This window comes from Equus quagga, chromosome 18 (genome assembly GCF_021613505.1).
Source record: "Equus quagga isolate Etosha38 chromosome 18, UCLA_HA_Equagga_1.0, whole genome shotgun sequence".
Lineage (NCBI taxonomy): Eukaryota > Metazoa > Chordata > Mammalia > Perissodactyla > Equidae > Equus > Equus quagga.
Window position 1 is genome coordinate 39449392 of NC_060284.1, and position 21004 is coordinate 39470395.

The 21004-nt window shown below is 37.3% G+C and overlaps 1 protein-coding gene across 3 annotated transcripts in view; it reads right to left on the reverse strand.

The window, feature by feature from the left end:
• Window positions 1-21004, reverse strand: part of VAV3 (vav guanine nucleotide exchange factor 3) — a 350711-nt gene that overhangs the window by 45320 nt on the left and 284387 nt on the right. For all 3 annotated transcript variants that reach the window (XM_046645400.1, XM_046645401.1, XM_046645402.1), the window contains exon 20: window positions 13496-13632. In XM_046645400.1, coding sequence (XP_046501356.1) covers window positions 13496-13632 — 137 coding nt within the window. The remainder of the gene's footprint in view (window positions 1-13495; window positions 13633-21004) is intronic.

Here is a 21004-nt window from a genome sequence, read left to right on the forward strand (position 1 = left end):
ATGAATTTTATCATTCCTAAAGCTGTATGCACTGATCCATCATTTTTTTGTGTCTTTCTTTGCAGAACCAAGGGTTCCACCTGAAAGGCATGAATGGAATCTGAAACTGTCTTAGACTGTAGAGGAAGGGGCCATGGTTTTTTAAGAAATGTTCTAAAACTAGAGTGATCTGTCCAAACCAAGATCTTTTGAGAGTGAGGGGGCAATGATTAATAACTACGCCAGGACCAAAGGTGTAAATTGGGACTATTATGGGTAAACCAGGACACATGGTCACTGTTTCAAAACCACTTTGTTGTCTCTCTCCACATTTCAAGAACACTAGCAGAGGTCTCTCAGGAGGGGGCAATTTTCAATAAGCAGACTCCCAAGGTCATTCTAACTTGTGTTTTCCTTAATGAAATGCCCTAGCAGAGCAGGTGAAATTTCCTCAAAGGTCACAGCATTCCTTAGATGACAAAGAGGTGAGAGAAAATTTAACATATCTTAATTGATAAATAAAGTTACATTTCCTCACTAATTCCTATGAGATGTCAGTTTTAGCTATGGGAGATAATACGTGCTGTAGTCAATGATTTTCCACTTATTAAAGGAATAGCCATCCTACAACATTTGGAAGATTCAAAACCAAAGTAGTGTGTAGGAGGGGTGTCTCTGGTTCCCTGGTGGATGTGTGTGGGATGTACATTGATAATTCATTAATACTAATGGGTGGAGCAGCTGTCAATCCCCTACGCATGGATGGAACTGCAGACTGTAGCTATGAAATAAACCATTTTCAAAGCCAATGATTTAGTGTACTTTATGTGATGATTAATCTATGAGATTTTTACTAACCTTGATGAGACATGTAGCTGAATTTCCTTCTCCTTTACATCCCTGTGTGGGCATTTTTATTCCGTGTCAGATAATCAACTTGTCATTTCTTTTATGCCTATTATAAATGCCAAAGATAGGGAATCTTCTTTTAGTTATCCTCCTATCTGATATTTGTTCTTGGGAGCCCCTTAATATCTTCAAGGTTAACCTGAAAACATTCCTCTTGCATAGTTATGTGTCATCCAGTGTACCACACAGTGCTATCTTTATAGGCATTTATTCCGCAGGGCATTCTCTCTATTATGTGATGGGACTTTTGTAAATCTAACAGTACAGGTTGGGTCATTCTCATGAAAATACTTTCTTTGGAAAGTACCTGCAAAAACAAGTTACGGGCTGCATATGGTAAGAAAAGATGAACCTTTATAATTTTCATTAAATAAATTGAAGCAGACACAAAGCATAATAACGTTAAATTATAATTCATACAATAATAATGCCTTTTTTCCTGAAAAGCAAATTTCTTCCTGTAGAAAAACATATCAAACTAAAATTGACAACTTTCTCTGAACTTCCTGAACATCTCAAGTATTAATGCATACTCAGACACATTTATTTCTAAACGATCTTCGGTTTTAACTATTTTTCATTTTTCTTCAAAAAGAATCCACAGTGAATCATAATGAATTAAAACTACTTTAAATTTGCTGGTAGAAATGATATTTACAATCTACTTGTATAGAGAAAAACATTATTGTATGCTAGGATGGTAGAGCTAAAATTGCATTTTTAAACCCATAGACAAGGATGGCTTAAATGACAGAATATCCTCCAAAAATCTTAATCAGAAATTGCTTGACTCCTAACTTTGTAAAAAGGGAAAGAATTGCTTTAAGAAAAATACAGAGCATCTTTTCCCTGTGGCTCATTTATCCCCTTAATGCCACCTGGATTGGAGCTTTAATGCACTCCTGGAATAGCACTGAACAATTTGAAACAGATGTGGAAAGCTGAATGTAAAAGGGACAGATTAATGGTTATTTATGAAAGATTGGAAATTCTCCCAAGTTACAATGCCCTAAACACTCTGAATGTATGCATGATGGTGCTGTGGAGATTACTAAGCAATTTATCACATATGGGTAATGGCCAGAGCAACTGTCATCTTGCCCACTCACTCTCTCACTGTCAGAAATACAGTCTGAGTGTGTGGGGAAGATGACATACAGGGTGGGCATGAATTATGGGAATATAGGCCAATAAAAATTAGTTTACTAACTGAATGGATGGATAGATAGGTAGATAGATAGCTTCTAGCAAGCACTGTCTTTGGAATTATTCTGACAGGCTTTGTGAGTACATGCAATGGAATCAAAGGACTAGAAAAGGAGAGAAAACTAGAACAAAGACTTTCTGAAATTGGTAAGGAGTGATCTGTGATCATAGCAGCAGCCATATTGTAACCATTGTCATCAATTAGATATATATCAGTGCTAGTTCTTGAAAAACATAGAAAAGGAGTACCATACACAGGGGATGTGGCATCAGAAGAGCTCATTCTATTCCCAGTTCTGCTATAAAAAACTGCAAGCTTAGGCAAGTCTCAATGGTAAAACAAGGATGGTGACAAGATCTGCCACACATGCATCACCAGGGTGTTACAAAGATCAAAGAATTAACATGTGTGAAAGCACTTGCTAAATGCTAAAAATACCTAATTTTCTATTTTCTCCACAATATTGCTTTTTGAATATTCTCAATCCATCTTTTCACTTCTAAATTTTCTTTCTTTAGTTGACCTATTCATGTGTTATTAAAATAGAAATGCCTAGTCCTATGTATAATCCCACCATCCTCCTTATATTTAGGCAAGTTTGTTAAGCCACAAGTAATACAAACTCTCATATAACTTTCACTGGAACAGAAAATACTACATTCAAGATAGTCCATTCCTTTTCTCAAATGTCCTAATGCTTTCTTGCAAGTACACACATTCTTTCATCGTTAATTTCTTCTTATATGATGAGTAAGATATGCATTTTTCCACCAGTGAAGACCTTGAAAATTTGCCAAGTATAATGGCATATGGTTGCACCAAATGGTCGGTCATTACAATGGATTCCAAAATATTCACGCACACACACACACACACACAAAAGAACAAAACCATAAGCACGTGCTTTTATCATTTCTTAAGAGTACAGGATCTTTAACTTTTGTCCAATGTATAAACAGTAAACACTCATGAGATTTTTCAAAAGACTGTATGAAACTCATATTCCTGGCATAGTTCATTTGTAGTTAAGTGGCTGTCATAGGCTTAGAATTCTGAATAACTCTAAAAAAGCTGCATCTTAGTCTAGGCTCCTTGAAATTAAATTTATCTACAATTTGTAAGGGTTTATAATTGAATCAAGTCATCAAAATGTATGACAAAGACCTCGATTATATTTGATGGTTTTTCCAATGCACAGAAAATTGTTTGTGTTTACTACATCTCTGAAATTTTGGCAGACGGAAGTGTCAAAAACTCTAAAAAAAATTAAAAGTTGTGAAATGTACACTAAGAAAAACCTACTATAAAGCCAAAAGCTGTATTCCTACACTTATTGGATGTGAGATGAATATAAAAGCAGAATGAGACTTTGCAGAACATTTTTCTTGTTATCCAAAAAATGTATTCTGTGAGGTTCCTGGATTCCTCCAGCAGGGAAAGGAACTCTAGTTATGGGTGCCTTGAGGCTTTTTCTCCACAGTCTCACTGGGTGAGATATTGTACATGATGCAATATCGAATCAAAATCTTATAACTGGGTTTTTCTGGTGAAGTAAACAAGAGACTACCTTTGACGAAAGGAAAAAAAATCAGCAAGCAAAAACCAATGTGCATGTAGGTACCCCAAATCCCAAGTGGTTACTCAACATAAAATCTGGACAGAAGAAGAATGTTCTAGCACATCTTGGAAGAAATCTGATTTGGGAAGAGGGCATATAACCCTGAAAATAAACCAGGCTTAACAAAGGTCCAAAATACAGAAATTTGTTTTTGTTTTTTTAATCCTCGCATATAACTAATCAGTGTTTTCTTATCTTTAGTAATTTTAATCGTAAGTAATCACCAAGGGAATATTCTGAAAATAGCACCATATACATTAAATGTACATGGCAGCAGTAGGCATTTTTAAAGAATTTATTTTTCTACTAAGAACAGAACTAGTGGTTTAATGAAAAGTATACTGACTTCCTAATATTCACAGGGCACTATGCTATGTACTAGAGGATTAAAAATTCATAAACATGGCCACTATCTTCAAGGATCTCATTCAGATAACGTCATTTCCTTAATTAGCTTTTGCTTTGGTTATTTTTATAGATTTTTACAGAATTTTGGATCACAAACAAACCTATGAGGTAATAATTTGATGTGGATAGAGAGTTGGAGCCTGGAGTTCTATTCCTAGCCTTCTGATCTCCACTAAGCCATTTTATCTTTCTTGGCTTCAATATCCTCATCTGCGAAATGACAGAGTTTGACCCTAGGATTTCTGAGGTCCCCTTTACCACCAAAGTCCTTTGCTTAAACTAGCATTTTCCCCAAGTCCCTACAGTTCTCCAGTTAGTTACTGTTACCAAGAAGTTATTTGATCCACAAATTCTTAATTAGCGGTGCTATGTATCAGTAATTTAATCTGGTTGCGCTTATTTATAGAAGATAAGGACATTTCAGGTCCCTAATTACTTACATTGTAACTCAGTGTGAAGTCCTCTATTTTCCAAGGTACACAAGATTGATTTGTTAGCAGTTACATTCATTCATTCATTCTTTAGGAATTCAGATTACCATGAATAATTAAAATTTAATATATGTCATAATTTGATAAATTATTTGGCCTAAAGCCTCAAGGGCATGTGCATGTGTACACTCTATTGAAATAACCTGTATCAAATCAATAGTCATATCAGATACAACCGCAGATTGATGGCCCACTGAAGGTATTCCGTGATTGACACAAACTTAGTAATTATGGCAGAACGTAGCTTATGTGGTGGTAAAATAATGGAAGAAAAAGGACCACAACAGAAGTCCTCAGAACTTTCTCCTTAATAATATTAGTCTCTATTGGGAAAAGAAGAGGTAATACTTCACTGTCTGAATTTCTACTTAGACAGCAGTGTCCTCACCTAGGTTCATTATAACCTACATTTTGCCCTGTACCAAACACAGGACAAAGTAACAGTAAGAACTGTTAACCAAAAACACCCATCTTGAGAGTTAACAATTAGGACCTCACCCACTTTGTCAGGAGGTTTGCCAATTCCCATAATACAGTCTGTACACTTGGAAACATTCCTGCAAACTCAGTTTATGATCTATTCAATCAAAGCCAGTTGGCAATCACCCAGGGAAAATGTTTCTTACAGGCCTTTACTAATGTCTATTATCTTCTATAATCATCTCTCCCGGGCCTCCCTTGTTCTATTACAGTCACGCTCTGCCTTTTTCTCCTTTCCTGTAATTAGGGACCCTGATTTAACTCAATATTTTGAGGTAAACACCTGTCAAAACAAAGATCTCATGATTACAGGACATACTAATACCAAATAAGCCTCTACCCTTTTCATATAGCTTTTTATCCCCACATCCACAATTTCAATTCTGCCTTGGCATCTTCTGATTTTATAGAAGGGATGGGCAAGCAGTGAGAGGCAGTTTAGATGCAAAGCCAAGGTCAACTGAGGAACACCTTAAAACTACACTCGCTCCAGCACTGCCTAAAAAGGTATCATTGCCATGATAAAAACCAAGTTCGAGATTTCACAAAGAAATGCCCTGGGGTAGGAATCCGAACTGGGGAAAACATACTTCCCAGAGATGTGTACTTGCTGGTTCATAATGCCAAAGCTATGAGTCTTTTGGTGTCAGGAGTCAGTTTTCTTAACAAAGGAGATCTGATTTTCCTTAAAATATGTCTTCAGTGTTCTTATTTGCCTCTATGATCAGCCTGACACTTGAATTTTAGATCAGGAGAAAAAAATATATAGTTTTAGAAAATTCTCTTGTAGCTAATATTCTTGTGTGGTCTAGAAAGTATTGGAAAAGTCTCACCTTTCTCTAGGGCAAAGGAAAAGAATACTTCGAAGTGATTTGGTTACAAAAGTTGCAGGGAGGCTGTTGGGAGGAAAGACTATTAACTCCACTCCACAGGACCTCCCTTCCTGGGCCCTCAGAGGGTTTCTGCATCAGGTCCTGTGTTATAGGGCAGATCCCCTAAGGCTCTCATACAAAAGGTCAATAGTTCCCACAGTTGAGTCCACAAGTAGCAAACCATTCCCTCCGCAAAGTTTGTTTTCTGTAAACCCTGGCTCTCTGTTTCCTTCCCACTCTCCTTCACTCTCCTTGACGTATCTTACGCCTTCCTCATCCAAACCTGCTCTGAGGAGAGGGCTCTGGACTTGACCCTGTTTATTTACATCAACTATTCCCTTCAGAACTTATCATTTGTGCTTTTATGTCTAATTATGAAGTAAAATGTTTAATATTTGATTAGGAAATTTCAAGAATTGGTACAGGAATTGGGACGGCAGAGTGGTCTTCTACGAGCCCATATATGTTGGTGGGCCTCTTCGTATTAAATACGAGGAAGATAAAATTTTTAAAAAACTTTAAAAACCAAACTGATGATCATTTTCCCACTTCTCAAAAATGAAGCATATCTTTCAAAATCATTATCCATTATACAGAAATGTACTTTTTCTTCTTTTCAATTTTCTTTCAAGTTTACTTGCAATGATTCTTATAACACCCTTGTGAGTCATTTAAGTATTAAAATCCCCATTTTATAGATAAGGAATTTGAGGATAGAAGGCTAAAGAGCTTTAAGACCATTACAAGAGAACAAGATAAATTTAAATCTGACAAGATGAATGAATATTTTAATGGTCTTTCAAATAACATCATAAAGTGTAATTTGAGTTAATAAACAATGAATCTGAAAACTTGTAAATAACATATTATGGAAACAGCAGCTCTGAACAGAGTTATTCATTCTAGACCCACAGAATGAATGCTTATTTTATTCTAGGCATCAGAGACAAAGAGATGAAAGCTATGGATCTTAGCTTTCTGGAGCGCTCTAATCAGGCAGGGAGAAGGATGAATAGACCATTAGGATACAGTACAATGAGTGCTATGATAGAAGCCCTTTGGTTCAGAGAAGACCTTCGAGAAAGTGGTCCCAGAATTGTGCCTTGATGGTAAAGAAGGATTTAGCTAAGAAATTGGGAGTAAAAGGGAAAATTCAGGCAGAAGGTAAAATATATATCAATGACTGAAGTTTTGAGAAAACATGTCCCCTATGAAAAAGGTCCCCCTCAGCTGAACCCTTCATTTTTTTCCACATTGAAATGAGGAAAACACATCTGTAAAAAGCAATCACCTGGATTGTTGTTTGTTTGAACACTAAATATAGCAGGTATGTGGGAAGTAAAAATTCTTGACAAGGTAAACTAAGACAAAAGTCAACTTGCTGCACTGGCGACCGTTATGTTTGAGGGTTAAGATGGTGGTAAAGGGGAATTTAACACTTTGTAGCTCATGACCAAGTCAAGAGCCACCCCTCCCCCAGACTCCCTTCCTCAGGAAGCCACGTGAGTAGGAATGCTTCTTTCCTCCTGAGAATCTCCCAAGTTTTCTAAGGTCAACTTATTTTCTGGCTTTTATTTTTTTCCTTTGAGGCAGAGTTAAAAAAACTTAAAAACAAAATCTTCTACATAAAGCAATGTTTTGTTTCCTGATTGTTCTACCAAAAAAGATCTAAGTTGCCTTTAAAAATGTGTTTTTCTTAGAAGTGTTAAAAATTATAAATGACTCTCCTAAAACAAAGGTAGGATGGTCTAACACACAGAACTAAACTAGGAGACCAGAAGTCTGGAAGACAGTCTAATTCTAATTCTGCAAATGCCATTCTATAGATGGATGATAAATTTGGCCCTTTAAAACCATAAAATTTACCCTCTTTATGGAGATTTCTGCGAATTAATCAGAATGTGTGTAAAAACATTTTCCCTCCTTAGAATAAAGATCATGTAGATGCATGATCTGTAAGTGTGAAGTATCACAACTATTTTCTAGGTTATTTAACTTTCATTGTGGATAAAAATATATATTTTTGGCACACTGATTACAGTTCTACTGCTTATAATTGTCGTTTGATTCCACTTAGCTTACAAAATTCTCCCTGTGGAACATTTGGGTATTCATAAATGACAATGGAGCAAATAAAACCCCATGATATAGGACACAGGGTCTTCATTGCTTCGTAAGCTTTATTCTAAGAAGAAAATACATATAAAGCTCTGTATTAGAAACCACAGATGGCATGGCATGATTTTACATTTGCCTGTTTCTCTCTCTTGCCCTTTCTTCCTCTCTGATAAGTATAATCTGTATCTTTTCTGGGAAAATAACGGTTCTAACATGAAGGATGTTCTCCTTAGTCACTATTAGCATATATTGCAACAACTAAAATCAACAGGTTTATCATCAGTCCAATGACATGTTCAGAATCATTTAATATGTTGTTAGGCTTACACCTGCACTAGGAAATGGATCCTAAATGGCCAATTTCCTAGTTTATATTCATTTATATTCATTTCACTTGAAGACAATTTTATAGAACTTTCAAGGAAAAAGAAAGGAAAAAAGACAACAAAGAAAAGAAAAAGCTGCCAAAATGAATCCGTTCAATGTGAAGATTGAACAGAGAACATTTTTACAGCTCAGTTGGCAACTCATTGTTTGAAAGAAGATATAATGAAAATGCAGATAGCCCACCCACTTCAATAGCATTAGAAATGACTGTTGTTATAATAATAATACAGACTAGACTGATAGCTACTCAAAGAAAGAAAGTTCCTGATAGATAGCGGAGGATAATTTGTATTCTCTGGACATAGAGTATGTAGAAAACACGACAGTCTACAATACAACCCAACTTTCTACACTAATGAGTGAAGTGGCTCACTTGAAAAAACAGAGGAGAAAACAATTTGGTTTAGAAAGAATAATTTCTTGAACATTTCCAAATAAGCCAAACTCTTAACTGGTACAAAAGACATTTTTGAAATTCAAATGCAAAGCCACTGTAACATCCCAATAACTACTCCAGATCTTTATCCACAGGTTTCACTCTAGATATATTTCTAACAATATGATTTATAAAAACCCTTAATAAAAAACTCAAAGTGGAAACCAGCTACATCACCTATCCTGAGCTTTCATCACTCCGTAGATCATTAAGGCCACAAGGTTAGAAACCAGTTGTCCTTTTTGTGGTCCTCCCGGTAGGAAATACAGAGTCAGACACATAGTAGGCACTTCATTAGTATTTGGATGGATGGGTGGATGGAGACATGGATGGACGAATAGGGGCTACTGTTTAATGAGCACTGTGCTAGAACTCTTTCATATATTATTTATTTTATTCTGTATGCATTTTACAGATGATAAAACTGATGCCCCCGGAGCAGGTAATCTATTTAAGGTGACGCTGCTAGCAGACGGCAGTCAGTAACTAACACTCAGCAAAATGAGCTACAATTTCCTAAATTCTAGCACAGGAAAGAAAAATTCTTGCTTCTCTTGTGCTAATTATGTGCAATCTCAAATGAGACAGTTGGTTAGGGAACAAAAAGAGGTGCTTAAAAATTATCTTCTCAGAAGCAATTAAAAAAAAAAATCCCCAGTGCAGGAGTCACATCTTTTAGAATACAAACCATAAGGCACTCTTTCCTAAACATAAAAACCAGCAAATTAATATACATGGATCCACTGCAAACACACCTACAGACTCCCACAACTTCAAAGGATCAAATCAGCAACATTCTTTACACATTTAGACCCACCAAGGAGGAAAGATTTTTGTTCAGAAATTTTTAAAACATATCATGCTAAATCACGCCGTTGAGTAAGTACACATTCAGGCCAGTTTCCTCCATGTACCGTCCACATACACAGTGTAAAACAAGAGCTGATTTTATTGTGACAGCCTGGGAACACTGTAAAATCTGAAGTACCTTTTGAATTGGAGAAACCAATCATACCAAGTTCAGTGTAAAGTTTGTGGCAGGTATATTTTAATTGTATGCTAATACTATGAAAATGTGCCCTTCATTTGGTAACTTTCAGAGCCATAGTAGTGAGTTCATTGTAACCCCATATTTTACAGCTGTGCTTAATAAGTTGGTTTGCTATCAATGACCAAATCGTGAGCTGGGACTAATGTCATAACTATCATGGAATCTTACCAATTGGGTCATCTAGTCAATGGCTTACATTAAATTTATCTAGGGTTCTACACAAACTATTCAAGCCTGGGCTCAACCCAGACAAACTGTATCCTAATCTCTGAAAGTGGGGTTGTGTGGTGACATGATTGCAAAGTCCCCAGATGATTCCGTCAGAGTCGTGGGCATTGCTCTGGTCCAGCCCCTCTTATGTAACAAATGTAGAAGCTGAGCCACATAGTAATGAAGTAACTTGACCCAAACCTTACAGCTCTTTGGCTATGGATGTATGACTTGAGTCCAGGTTTTCTAACAGTGTCACTGCTCCTTCCAGTAAGGCTTGAAATCCTTTGACTGGCTTAGGGGTACCCATAAGACATTCTGACTCATGCTACATCCGTGTCAGAAATATTAGATGATATTAGATCTTTAGATATTAGATATTAGAAATATTAGATTAACATATCTCTGAAAATCTAATCATGCTGTTAGCTGCCAGCAAGCACAAATGGTTCTTCTAAAGACAGGAGACCTAATGTCAAACCAATGGTTGAAGTTGGTAATTGAAGTGTGAGCAGTGTCTGAGTAATGAGTCTGACACTCAATACATACTTACTGATCTGAAATAAATGTGCTAATTGTTTTTCTCTGTTCTAGCATTAGCCTTACTTGTTCCTATCACATATCTTACCCTCAACAGACATACACGTACATTTCATTATCCAAAGGTTCTCATTTCTCCCACAATTCTCCTGAGAGTTTCCCAAGCCATTATAGCATCATACCAGAAAAGCTTCATGCTCCCATGCTGCTGAGAGAAAATGAAAAATAATAATGTCTTATTGTCTAAAAAGAAGAGGAGGGAATAGAACTTAGTAAAAAGAGCACTGGGGCTTCTACTTCCGCATGTAAGGAGCTTGACGGGTGTCACTCTGTCTTAAGTAAAAAGCTGAACAGACTGAAAAAATCAACAACTCTCCTTGGATCCATAAAAGAGGGGAGGGCACAGGACAAACCTCAGCCCCTAAGATTAGAGAGACAGACAGGTGAATATAGGGAGTCACAGTTTACCAGGGCAGAGACTGACCAGCAGAAACTGCTGTAGGATCCAGCGCCAGCGCTGTGGTAGGAAAACCTCAACTGTAATTGACAAACTGCTGGAGGCTCAGTGCCGACAACCCTGAGAGTTAAAAACTCCAGGGGAAGCCAGTCACAGGGGAAACCCCACAGTATTGTGAGCTTTACCCTCAGGAGCTCAACCAGATTCCCATGGTAAACAGGGAGAAAAATCCCCTGGGGCTTCCAGCAGAGGGAGGGGAAAAGGCACTCTGCTCTTCTCACAAGGCTTATCCTTAGGGAAACTAGTTAACCTGAGCCTGACCTGCTGGGGTATTATCAGAGCCTAACTGACCTGGGGAACCGAAATACTCTACTCCAGCCCACTCTAGCCATCCTGTTCCACCTTAGGGGGAGAAAAAAAACAGAGAAACACTTGTGAAGTTCACCGTCCAGAAGTATAGGCTCATTAAAAAGACTGAGTATAGGCTCATTAAAAAGACCGAGACCTAATTACAGGACCATAGAAGCCTCCCGTTCCTTCACATCTCATCACAACTGTAGTCCTTTACATTACTAAGAAAGAACCAAAACCAAATGCTAGAAACAGAAAACACTGTAACAGAAACGAAGAATGCCTCTTATGGGCTTATTAGTAGACTGGGATATGGCTGAGAAAAGAATCTCTGAGCTTGAGATCATCTCAACAGTAACTGCCAGACTGAAAAACAAAGAGAAAAAAGACATGAAAAAACAGAAGAGAATATTGAAGATCTGTGGGACAACTCCAAAAGGTGTAATGTGCATGTAATGGGCATACCAAGAAGAAGAAGAGAGGAAAGAAAAGAAGAAATATTTGAAACAATGACGGCAATCTGCCCAAATTAATGTCAGACACCAAACCCAAGATCCAGAAAGAACAATGAGCAGGGTAAATGCCAAAAAAACTCACTACACTTAGGCTTCTCATTTTGAAACTAAAGAAAAATCAAAAATAAAGAAAAAATCCCAAAAGAAGCCAGAGGAAAAAAGCACCTTATCTATAGAGGAAAAGATAGAATTACTTCTGACTTCTCTTCAGAAACTACATAAGCAAGAAGAAAGTGAAATGAAATATTGAAAGTATTGAGAGAGAAAACCCACCAACCTAGAATTCTCTACTGGAACATATTTACATGCTGTAGAAAAGGAGCCAGTGGAGAGAATGAAGTTGGAAATATAGGAGTCAAGAGCCAGCTGATGGAAAATCCAAGAATAAAGATAAGTCTTGAATGTGAGGAATCTCGGATACAAATGCAGGTATGTTTTGTGGTTGAGTTGGCAGATGCAGGAGTGGACTGAAGAGTTAGTAGAATATGTCATTCTCTTCCTTTTTTGGGAAGGATGAGGTATGAGAGGAGTAGGATACTTAGGAAGAATGGTGGAGCTTTAGAAAAGTCATTGGCTATAGCAATTGAAATGTGGTTGGAGATATATGGTCAATCTAGGGGCATTCTGTAACAAGATGACAGATAAAAAAACAGTTTTAAGCAAACAAAATAGCTATCATTTACATATGTGCACAATGGATTATTACCCAGCAGTCCTTCTCTGCTCTCTCTTTACCTCAACCAAACTCATGTGCTAGTCTTTCTGTTGATCCTGGCCCCGTTTCCCCTCAACGCACAACAGATTTTTAACAAACTCTTTAACTTTGCTTGGAAATATTTCTAACATACACATGAAAACAGAATAATTTATTAACAGCAATGTTCTACCATCCAGCTTTACCAAATTTTAACACTATACCATATTTACCACAGTAAACAAAATCCCTGAATAGAGGCTTACTGGACAAGCAAGATTTCATCACCAGCAGACATCAACATGCTGGCTTACTTTTCACATTTCATATAGTTCATGAATTATGCCCAGAGAACCCCCAAGAACTTCAGGTAATACTGTGGGTAGGCACAAATCAAATATGGCCAGAAATGGCACTGGTAAGCTAATTAGGTATTCTCCTGAACTGAACTGTTAATATATTAAAACCATGCAAATTAGTTCTTACCCATAGGTCCTAAGTTTGGAAAAAATGCTCTGGCAAAGTATGAACTTTTAATAAAAATGGTAATTATAATTCACAGTGCTAATACTATTTTTCTTTAGTGTTCTAACACTCATTGCTACTTTGGCGTTGGTAAATATGAGGACGGTTAATAAAAAATATTTTTTCCCCACAACATGTAAAATTTCTGAAGCTGAAAGTATGCAATCAGTTTCTAAAGACAAGAGCTTTATTCTTTAAGTGGTAATAAATCACCCATTAAGTCTAAAATCTGTAATTTGGATAGTACCTGCCAAAACAGACTGTGTGCATCTCCTCTTAGCAGTTCAACTGTATCGCCTGCCTGGATGTGTAATGGGGGTCCTTCATGAAGAGCTGGGGGTGGTGTTCCAGTATAGTTCTTAATGACCTGCATCTTTGGTAAACCTGAAAATAAGCAACACAACTTTTAGAATTGAGAAAATGATGTGTGAAGTCTAAATGTACTTTCAAGAAAAAAAAAAAAAGCCATTATTAACATTAAAAAGTTTTAATAGAACCAAGTCCAAGTAAATATTAGAAGTAACTACAATGGAATCCTTTTCAATTTTCTCATTATTTGAGATGGTAACGGAATAAGACAGATATTTATCCCCTGATCCCTTACATACTTTTCCTCTCCTTCATCATCAATCTCTTTTTAGTTGAAAAAATATTTCTCTTTCAGCTGATGCCAGCTTCATAAAAAACACATCACGTACGGTTTAATGGAAAAGAATCAATTTTTTCATCAACTCTATCCTTTCTGCCTATTACTTTCCTCTCGGGCATTGGCTGATTTCATCACTAAGGAGGCTCACCCTTTCTGTGTATGTATCACATTGCCCAGTATAAGGCTCATATCTTAAGGTTATCTTTGTAATTCAAAAGCAAAAAGGTGATGGATGTGCCACTGCAATACTTAAGACATTTATATGGAGAAATTCTTCAGGCTGAAATTTAGGCTTGCAAAACAGACCCAATAAAGGGAACATGTCTAAGCCAATAGCATCAACAATACTTGACATACAGATTCATCCCATTTCTTTGTATTTCTTGGAATGTGCAATGAAGGCCTCAGTTCAATATTTCATTTATGAGAACAGCAGCTTCAATTGTACACAGGCCTAATTGCACCAATACTAGTCACAAATGGACAACCTCAGTCACCTTTTCATTTAGAGGTGAAACTGTTCCCTCCTAGGAGAGAGATCGCCCATAAACATGCTATTTGTTGCACATGGGACTTAAGTCATTGCTTACTACACTTCACAATTTTTTATTCTAATGATTGACCATGGTAAAGCTGTAACTAGCTGGAAACGCTGCCCTAAATAGAGAAGGATGAATGACTGTCATTCAATTCTACATGTCCAAGTTACCTAGAAAAGACCTCAATATCTACAGAAAATGCTTCAGCAAACAGTTTAATAAAGTCCTCAAAATCCTTTTTCAATAACCACCCCAGAGGGGAGAAAACAAGTGTGACTATAAATTAAACAACTGAAAAGTTTTAATCGCCACCTTTTAAATGAATCCAGTCAATCAGAAGACAGAAGGGCTGAAAAACACTGAGCCCTTCACCCTAATTTAGCTGCTCTAACTGCTGAGGCATGTTAAGAGTTGCTACATCTCCCCTTGGCTTAAGTTCTTGTGCCACAGAACCCCTGGAGGGATGACTTTCATCCTGCATCTTTCATGGAGCGTTTCCCTACCAGATGTTATAAAGTGGCGCCCTTACACAAAGAGCAGACTTTACTGTCTTTCCCAAAAACAACACTACACAAGAGAACTCTTCTTAGTAAAGTGTTTATCAGACTTGCTTTCAACACACTATAAATGCCTTGAGTATTGTTGTTGGCAGTGCCCTCAAGTCAATTCCAACTCCCAATGACCCAGTGGACAGCAGAGCGGAACCCAGTGGGTCTTTTTGCAGCATCTTCTCACCCTCCAGCGCTGTATCAGACAATGCTCTACTGCTATTCACAGGGTTTTCATGGCAAATTGTTTTAGGAAGTGGTGGCCAGGTCCTTCTTCCTAGTCTATCTCAGTTTGGAAGCTCCGCTGCAACCTGTCCACTCTGGGTGAAATACTGGTGGCACACTTTTCAGCATCACAGCAACACGCAGCCGCCACAATATGACAACCAACAGATGGGTGGTGTGGTTCCCTGACTAGGAAACAAACCTGGGCTTAGGCGGTGAGAGCACTGAATCTCAACCACTAGACCACAGGGCTGGCTGCCCCGAGTACAGAAAGAGCTTATTTTATACTTTCTATTAAGTTGCTGTTGTTAATTTAAAATGAAACCTAAATACCCCATGCACACAACAACTGATTTAGAAGTTCATATATGAAAGAGGATGCAGTCTCAAGTAGAAGTTTTAACAGAGTCTGGTTCACATGACAGTTATTCCATGTTTGGGGGCCAGCGTTGTAGTTAGCCTTAGTTTTACTGAGCATTTCCAGAGCAAGAAAAGCGTTTCATTCAGCAGGCTCCCTTGATAATTTTGTTTTTATGTCAATTTTTACATACAGGCTGAAGGCAAGAAAGAAGAGTTTTTAAACCTGCAATAGCTGACGTGGCCTTGAATACTGGTGCCAGTTGAGAGCTCAGAAAGGTCCTGGCCTTCTCTGCAGCTGTCTCTGTGGCCAGGACCCACAAGGACAAAAAGAAGCAGTGCCAGGTGACAAACGGTGAAAATGGCAGTTCTCTTATTGCCGACATCCCCAAGCCAGTTCTTCTCAAGAAGAAATGAATGAAAATGCACAGAATATTTAGAGAAAAAAATTAAGTTTGATGACATTTCACCAAGCAAATATAGATTAGGGATTAAAATATAGAAAGCCCAGGCTACACAAAGAAGCTGTGGAATGCCAGGGACAGAGCAATGCTGCCTGATTGATCTTTTTTGATAGACTAGAATGTCCATGACACATGGCCTAGTAAAATTGTAATATTTAAAATTAAAAATAGCACATATACAAATATACTCTGGTAAAGAACTGAGACCTAAGTAGTCTTAGGACTTATTTATGACTAAGTAGTCTTTGGAATGATGGACTTGGTTTTTATAGTCTTGCTTATTCCTGATTTTTTCATTTACTCTATTTTTTCTGCTATTACTTTATTCTTGGTTATGAGCTTCCTTTGGGAAGTTAATCCAGTAGCACACTAGCATAGGGTATGTTGCTGACCTCATTCCGAAAACAAAAATTGTGTGACCTTTGCCAAGAATTTTGCTTGAGCCCAGGTAACACCCAAAAGGACAATGCTACTAGCCTGAATTCAGCCATAAATGACTTGCAAAATACAGTACTTATTTGAATCATATGTTTTTCTTGTGGGATGAGTTATGAGTTTATGATACAATGGAATTTATATTTTTTGGCCATTTATTAGGATAATCTTTGCTATTTCTTTCTGATTGGTCAGTATTTCCCATTTCAGGATGATCTGTCATCAGGGTTATAAGGCTACAGAAATCAAAGAACAAAAGGAATGAAGCAAAGGCACAGCGACACGATGAATTCTGACCCTCTGCCCCTTGCCTCTGATGCATGCATGTAGTAGGAGTTCAACAGTACTGGTGGGATGAACGGTTGCTTTCCAAAACACCCCTTTATATTCCTTCCCTTGTTTAAAAAAATGCACAGTAACATTGCTAAGAAGGTGAACACAATCACATTAACTGATAGATAAAAATGCAATTAAAATAAGAAGAGATGGAGTGGGTTAAACTTCATGTCAGCACTCAGCCATCAATATAATTGTTAACACAATCTACTGCCACAGCAGGCATCACACCTCATAAATGAGATCAAGAAGAGAGACGAAATTAGATTTACAGATGCTTATATTTCGAATAGCCATTTAGTGTTGATTTAGTGTAGGTTTCATTCTCCCCTTATAAAATATCCCTGACAGGTTTTAACCTCTGTTTAAAAACATCCAAGATAGAACATTCACTACACATCTCTATGACCATTCAGTCATTGTTGTATAGAGTTTATTAACAAGCTCTAACTGAAACTTCCTCAGAAGTGTCTCTCTGTGTAACTTCTTTCCACTGACCTACCTCCTTCCATCTGGAATTATGTTGAAGATGACAAATCTCCTTCTTATAGATTAACCTTTCAAAATTTGTTCAAGCTTAAAATCCCTAGTTCCTTAAAAAAAGAAAAACAACTCTATTCATATGGTCCTTTGGTTATCCATACATCAAGGGATTCTGAGATGTAAAACAGTATAAAAGCACAAAAGTAGAACAGCAGTTTCCCTCATTGACACTGACCAATCAGAAATAAGTAGCCAAAAGTTTTTCTAAAAATTGATTTAAAAAATATAAATTCCATTATATTATAAATTCACAACTCATCCCAGAAAGCTGCTTCTTTCTTCTTGAGTAAATACATAGACTCGATAGTTTGTTTAGTTTCTTTCTGCCCCAGAACTGCATTTACAATGGATATGCAGGTACAGTTGCAGGGCTGCTCATCAAAATCTGAAAATTTATACTGTATATACCTTCAGATATTAAATGCAAAATCATCATGTGTAATTTCAACATGTATAGTTCAGCAATCTGGGAAGATCCCAAAACTTTATATAATCAATTATCTTTACCTAAGGGAATATAATTAAAATGACTAAGACAAAATTAGATCTCCTGCCAAATGATTAGTTATTTTAGCTTGTTTCATTCCCTACAACAAATGCTTTGCTATACAGCTCACTATATCCTTAATATATAACTTATGGACAGTTTTGCCCTTTAATTTTTGTTCACATCAGTAAATATGCCTAGTCTTAAATCAGATAAGGTCCACAAGTCATCCTTATGCACGACGAATTAACCAACAGACGAGTCAGCAATACTAAAATGACAGTAATACTCTAGTAATAGTCACGGGGTGCTGGTTAATTAAACTGAAGCCAATGTAATTATGTGGAACGCTACAGTCTTCCAAAACAATACAGAAGTGTTTTTAAAAAGGAGATCTGAAGCAAAATTTCCTTCCAAATCTGAATTCAATGCCACTTAGAGTGACACATGTCAAAAAATAACTGTATTTTACAAAAAGTTAATTCTGGGTAGGATCCTATTAGAAAGTGTCCCAGATATAAACTATTTCACTGATAATTTTCAAATAAACCTCAAATTTCAATGAACTTAGCCTACTGTACCAGTATCAACCGCTGTGGCTTCTAAGAAGAATGACTGCCACAATATAAATTAATATCTACTCATGATGCTGATATCACTGCCCTAATGCAATGGATTTCCCTGGGGCAATAACTTAGAGAAGAGTGCTGTGTACTAGATAAATGGATTGTCAGTCATGTGCTGGCCTTTCACCTCTGAAGCCTAATTTAAAATCTAAACACAGTCACATTAAAAAATAATTAGTTTTACAAGATGTCAGAAGATGTAGTTGGTTTATCCTGGGAAACTGATCACAAGCGTAACATTCCTTAAACGTCCTCAGCACTCCACAAGTGCAGAGCGTGAAAGTTTCACAACAGAGCAAGGACATGCTTCCTGCCCTCAGAGAGTCAATAATCCACTGAATAGACAGACGTGTGAACTGAAAGACAACAATACAATTGGGCATGGGCTCTTATCCAGTAGGAACTTTAAAAAATATTCCTATCAATAAAAATTTCCGTAAATTTTGTTTTGGTAAGTCTTGAGTAGGATCCTGAAATATGTGTTTTATTTTTTCTGTAAATTTTCTCGGTGTGGTTTCCAAATCCTAACCAGGTTTGGGAGTCATTTTCTTGTGGGTTCATGAGCAAAGTACTATGCCTAATATCTACCATGACTAAACTTGTTTTTGAGAAAACTACAGGGAAATAAGTACTATCTGCCATCTTATCATCTAAATCCTCTTTAAATTAACATCTTGGATCTTCCTGATACAAGTTCACAATCTAAACATCAGGTCTGATGACTAGGCTGGGTAGACTGAGCAGAAAGCAAGTTAAGAAGCCGGGGATGCTGGATACGGGGCTTCCCCTGTCCACCACACTGTATAGGGCTCTTTCCCACTAAGCAATGAGCTCTCATTCACTTGTTGGTCTTCACAGCAGAGCAAAAGGAGCCTCGGAATGGAAACCATCTGTTATGACAGAAGCAGACAATTTGGTGGAAAACAAACTGGTCTAAAGAACTAATTGTTCACAAACGGAACACTCCTCATCAACGATTTCAAAAATTTTCACCCAGAGAAGGTACTTTACTTTTATAAACAGTGCTGAATTAAATGAACGAAATAGCACCGTCATTGCTCATATATAAACAAGGATCGAACAGAGATACCTTCCTCCAACTTTATAAGTACTGACTAGTCACTCTTTGGCACTGCCTGATAGTGTATTAATAAATCAAGGGTGAAAGATATAGTAAAGCCTTTTGGAAGGTTTTTTTACTTTTATTAAAAAGATTTTATAGGCTACCAAATATAAGAGAACTATAAAATTTCATATGCTACTTTAAAATCTGTGCAAATTTAACATTCTACCAAATATTTACATTTTAGTGAAAAAAAAGATGTTTCCCTAAAATCTTTAAATATGATCAAAACTCTGAGATAAAGTGCTGTGTATTTGCCAGCCTCCTAGTAAATGACCACTCCTAGGGACGGCAGGAGTCCAGTTTGAGGAGTACAGCCTGAGCTATGTCAAGATCTTCTTTCAAGATAGAAAAAGGAGACAACAATATAATTTTAAAGTAAGAGCATTATCCCCTAGACCAATCACCTCATTTTCTACATTGTAAAACTAAGAACCGAAGTAGTAAATAAACTGTCTAAAGTCAAACAGCTAGTTAGAAGCAGAAATGGAACTAAAACCCTGATTTACCAACTTTCTAGCTCAGTCTTCATTCTCTGAAACCTAGAGGGAAGGAGGTGTGGCAGAGAAAAGCTCTTCCGATACCAACTGATGTATGTTCGTGAATCATCTGAATCCCTGCTGGGTGTTCAGTGTTATCTTGGGGAGCAGGAAGAGAGGAGATAGAATTCTCCTTCGAGGGGTGAAAGAATGAGAGCTCCCCAAGATTACGTGAATTCTAGAAGGAAAGTAAAAACTCTCCCTGGTATCTTCTAACGACAGAGCCTCAAAGCTCAACTGGAAAAAAAAATACATTGTACTTGACAATCTCTGGAACTCTCAGTGCTTGACACATCCACACGCAGTTTTGAGGATCTGTGGACAAGTGGCCACATGCAACTCTTTCTACAGAAAGTTATAATCACTTAAATCACATCATTCTGCTATTCTGATCAGACCCAAGGATCAGGAATGGCAAGTAAGCCAAAGATTGCAATAAACAGGCTGAACATGTGAGACACCAGAGGGTGAGGTGGAAGCTTGAAGGGAGACTGTCAAAAAGGCAGTCCTCATTGGAGGATGAGAAAGAGATGATCCAATTTGCTCTTACAGAACATGAAAGCAGGAGGCGGATATCTAAGCCAGCAGGGAACAATGGATTCTGTCTTCTGAGAAGAAAAGATGACTGAGATCACTAGTTTGCAGGACTGTTAGTCCTGAAAGATTCCCATAAAGCCTTGTACTCTTCCCCTCCATGGAAAACACTGAGATCCAGAGTGATGACTGAGAAGATTTCCTGGGCTGCTTCTTACCCTCCTAGGAGAATGCCCATTCTCCAGAGCATATGAGCTCTCTTCTTTCTTTGCAACCAAAACAAGCCTTTAACAATCCAGTCCTAAAGGATATTGAAAGGATAGGATCGAGTGAAAGCAAAAACAATTAAGG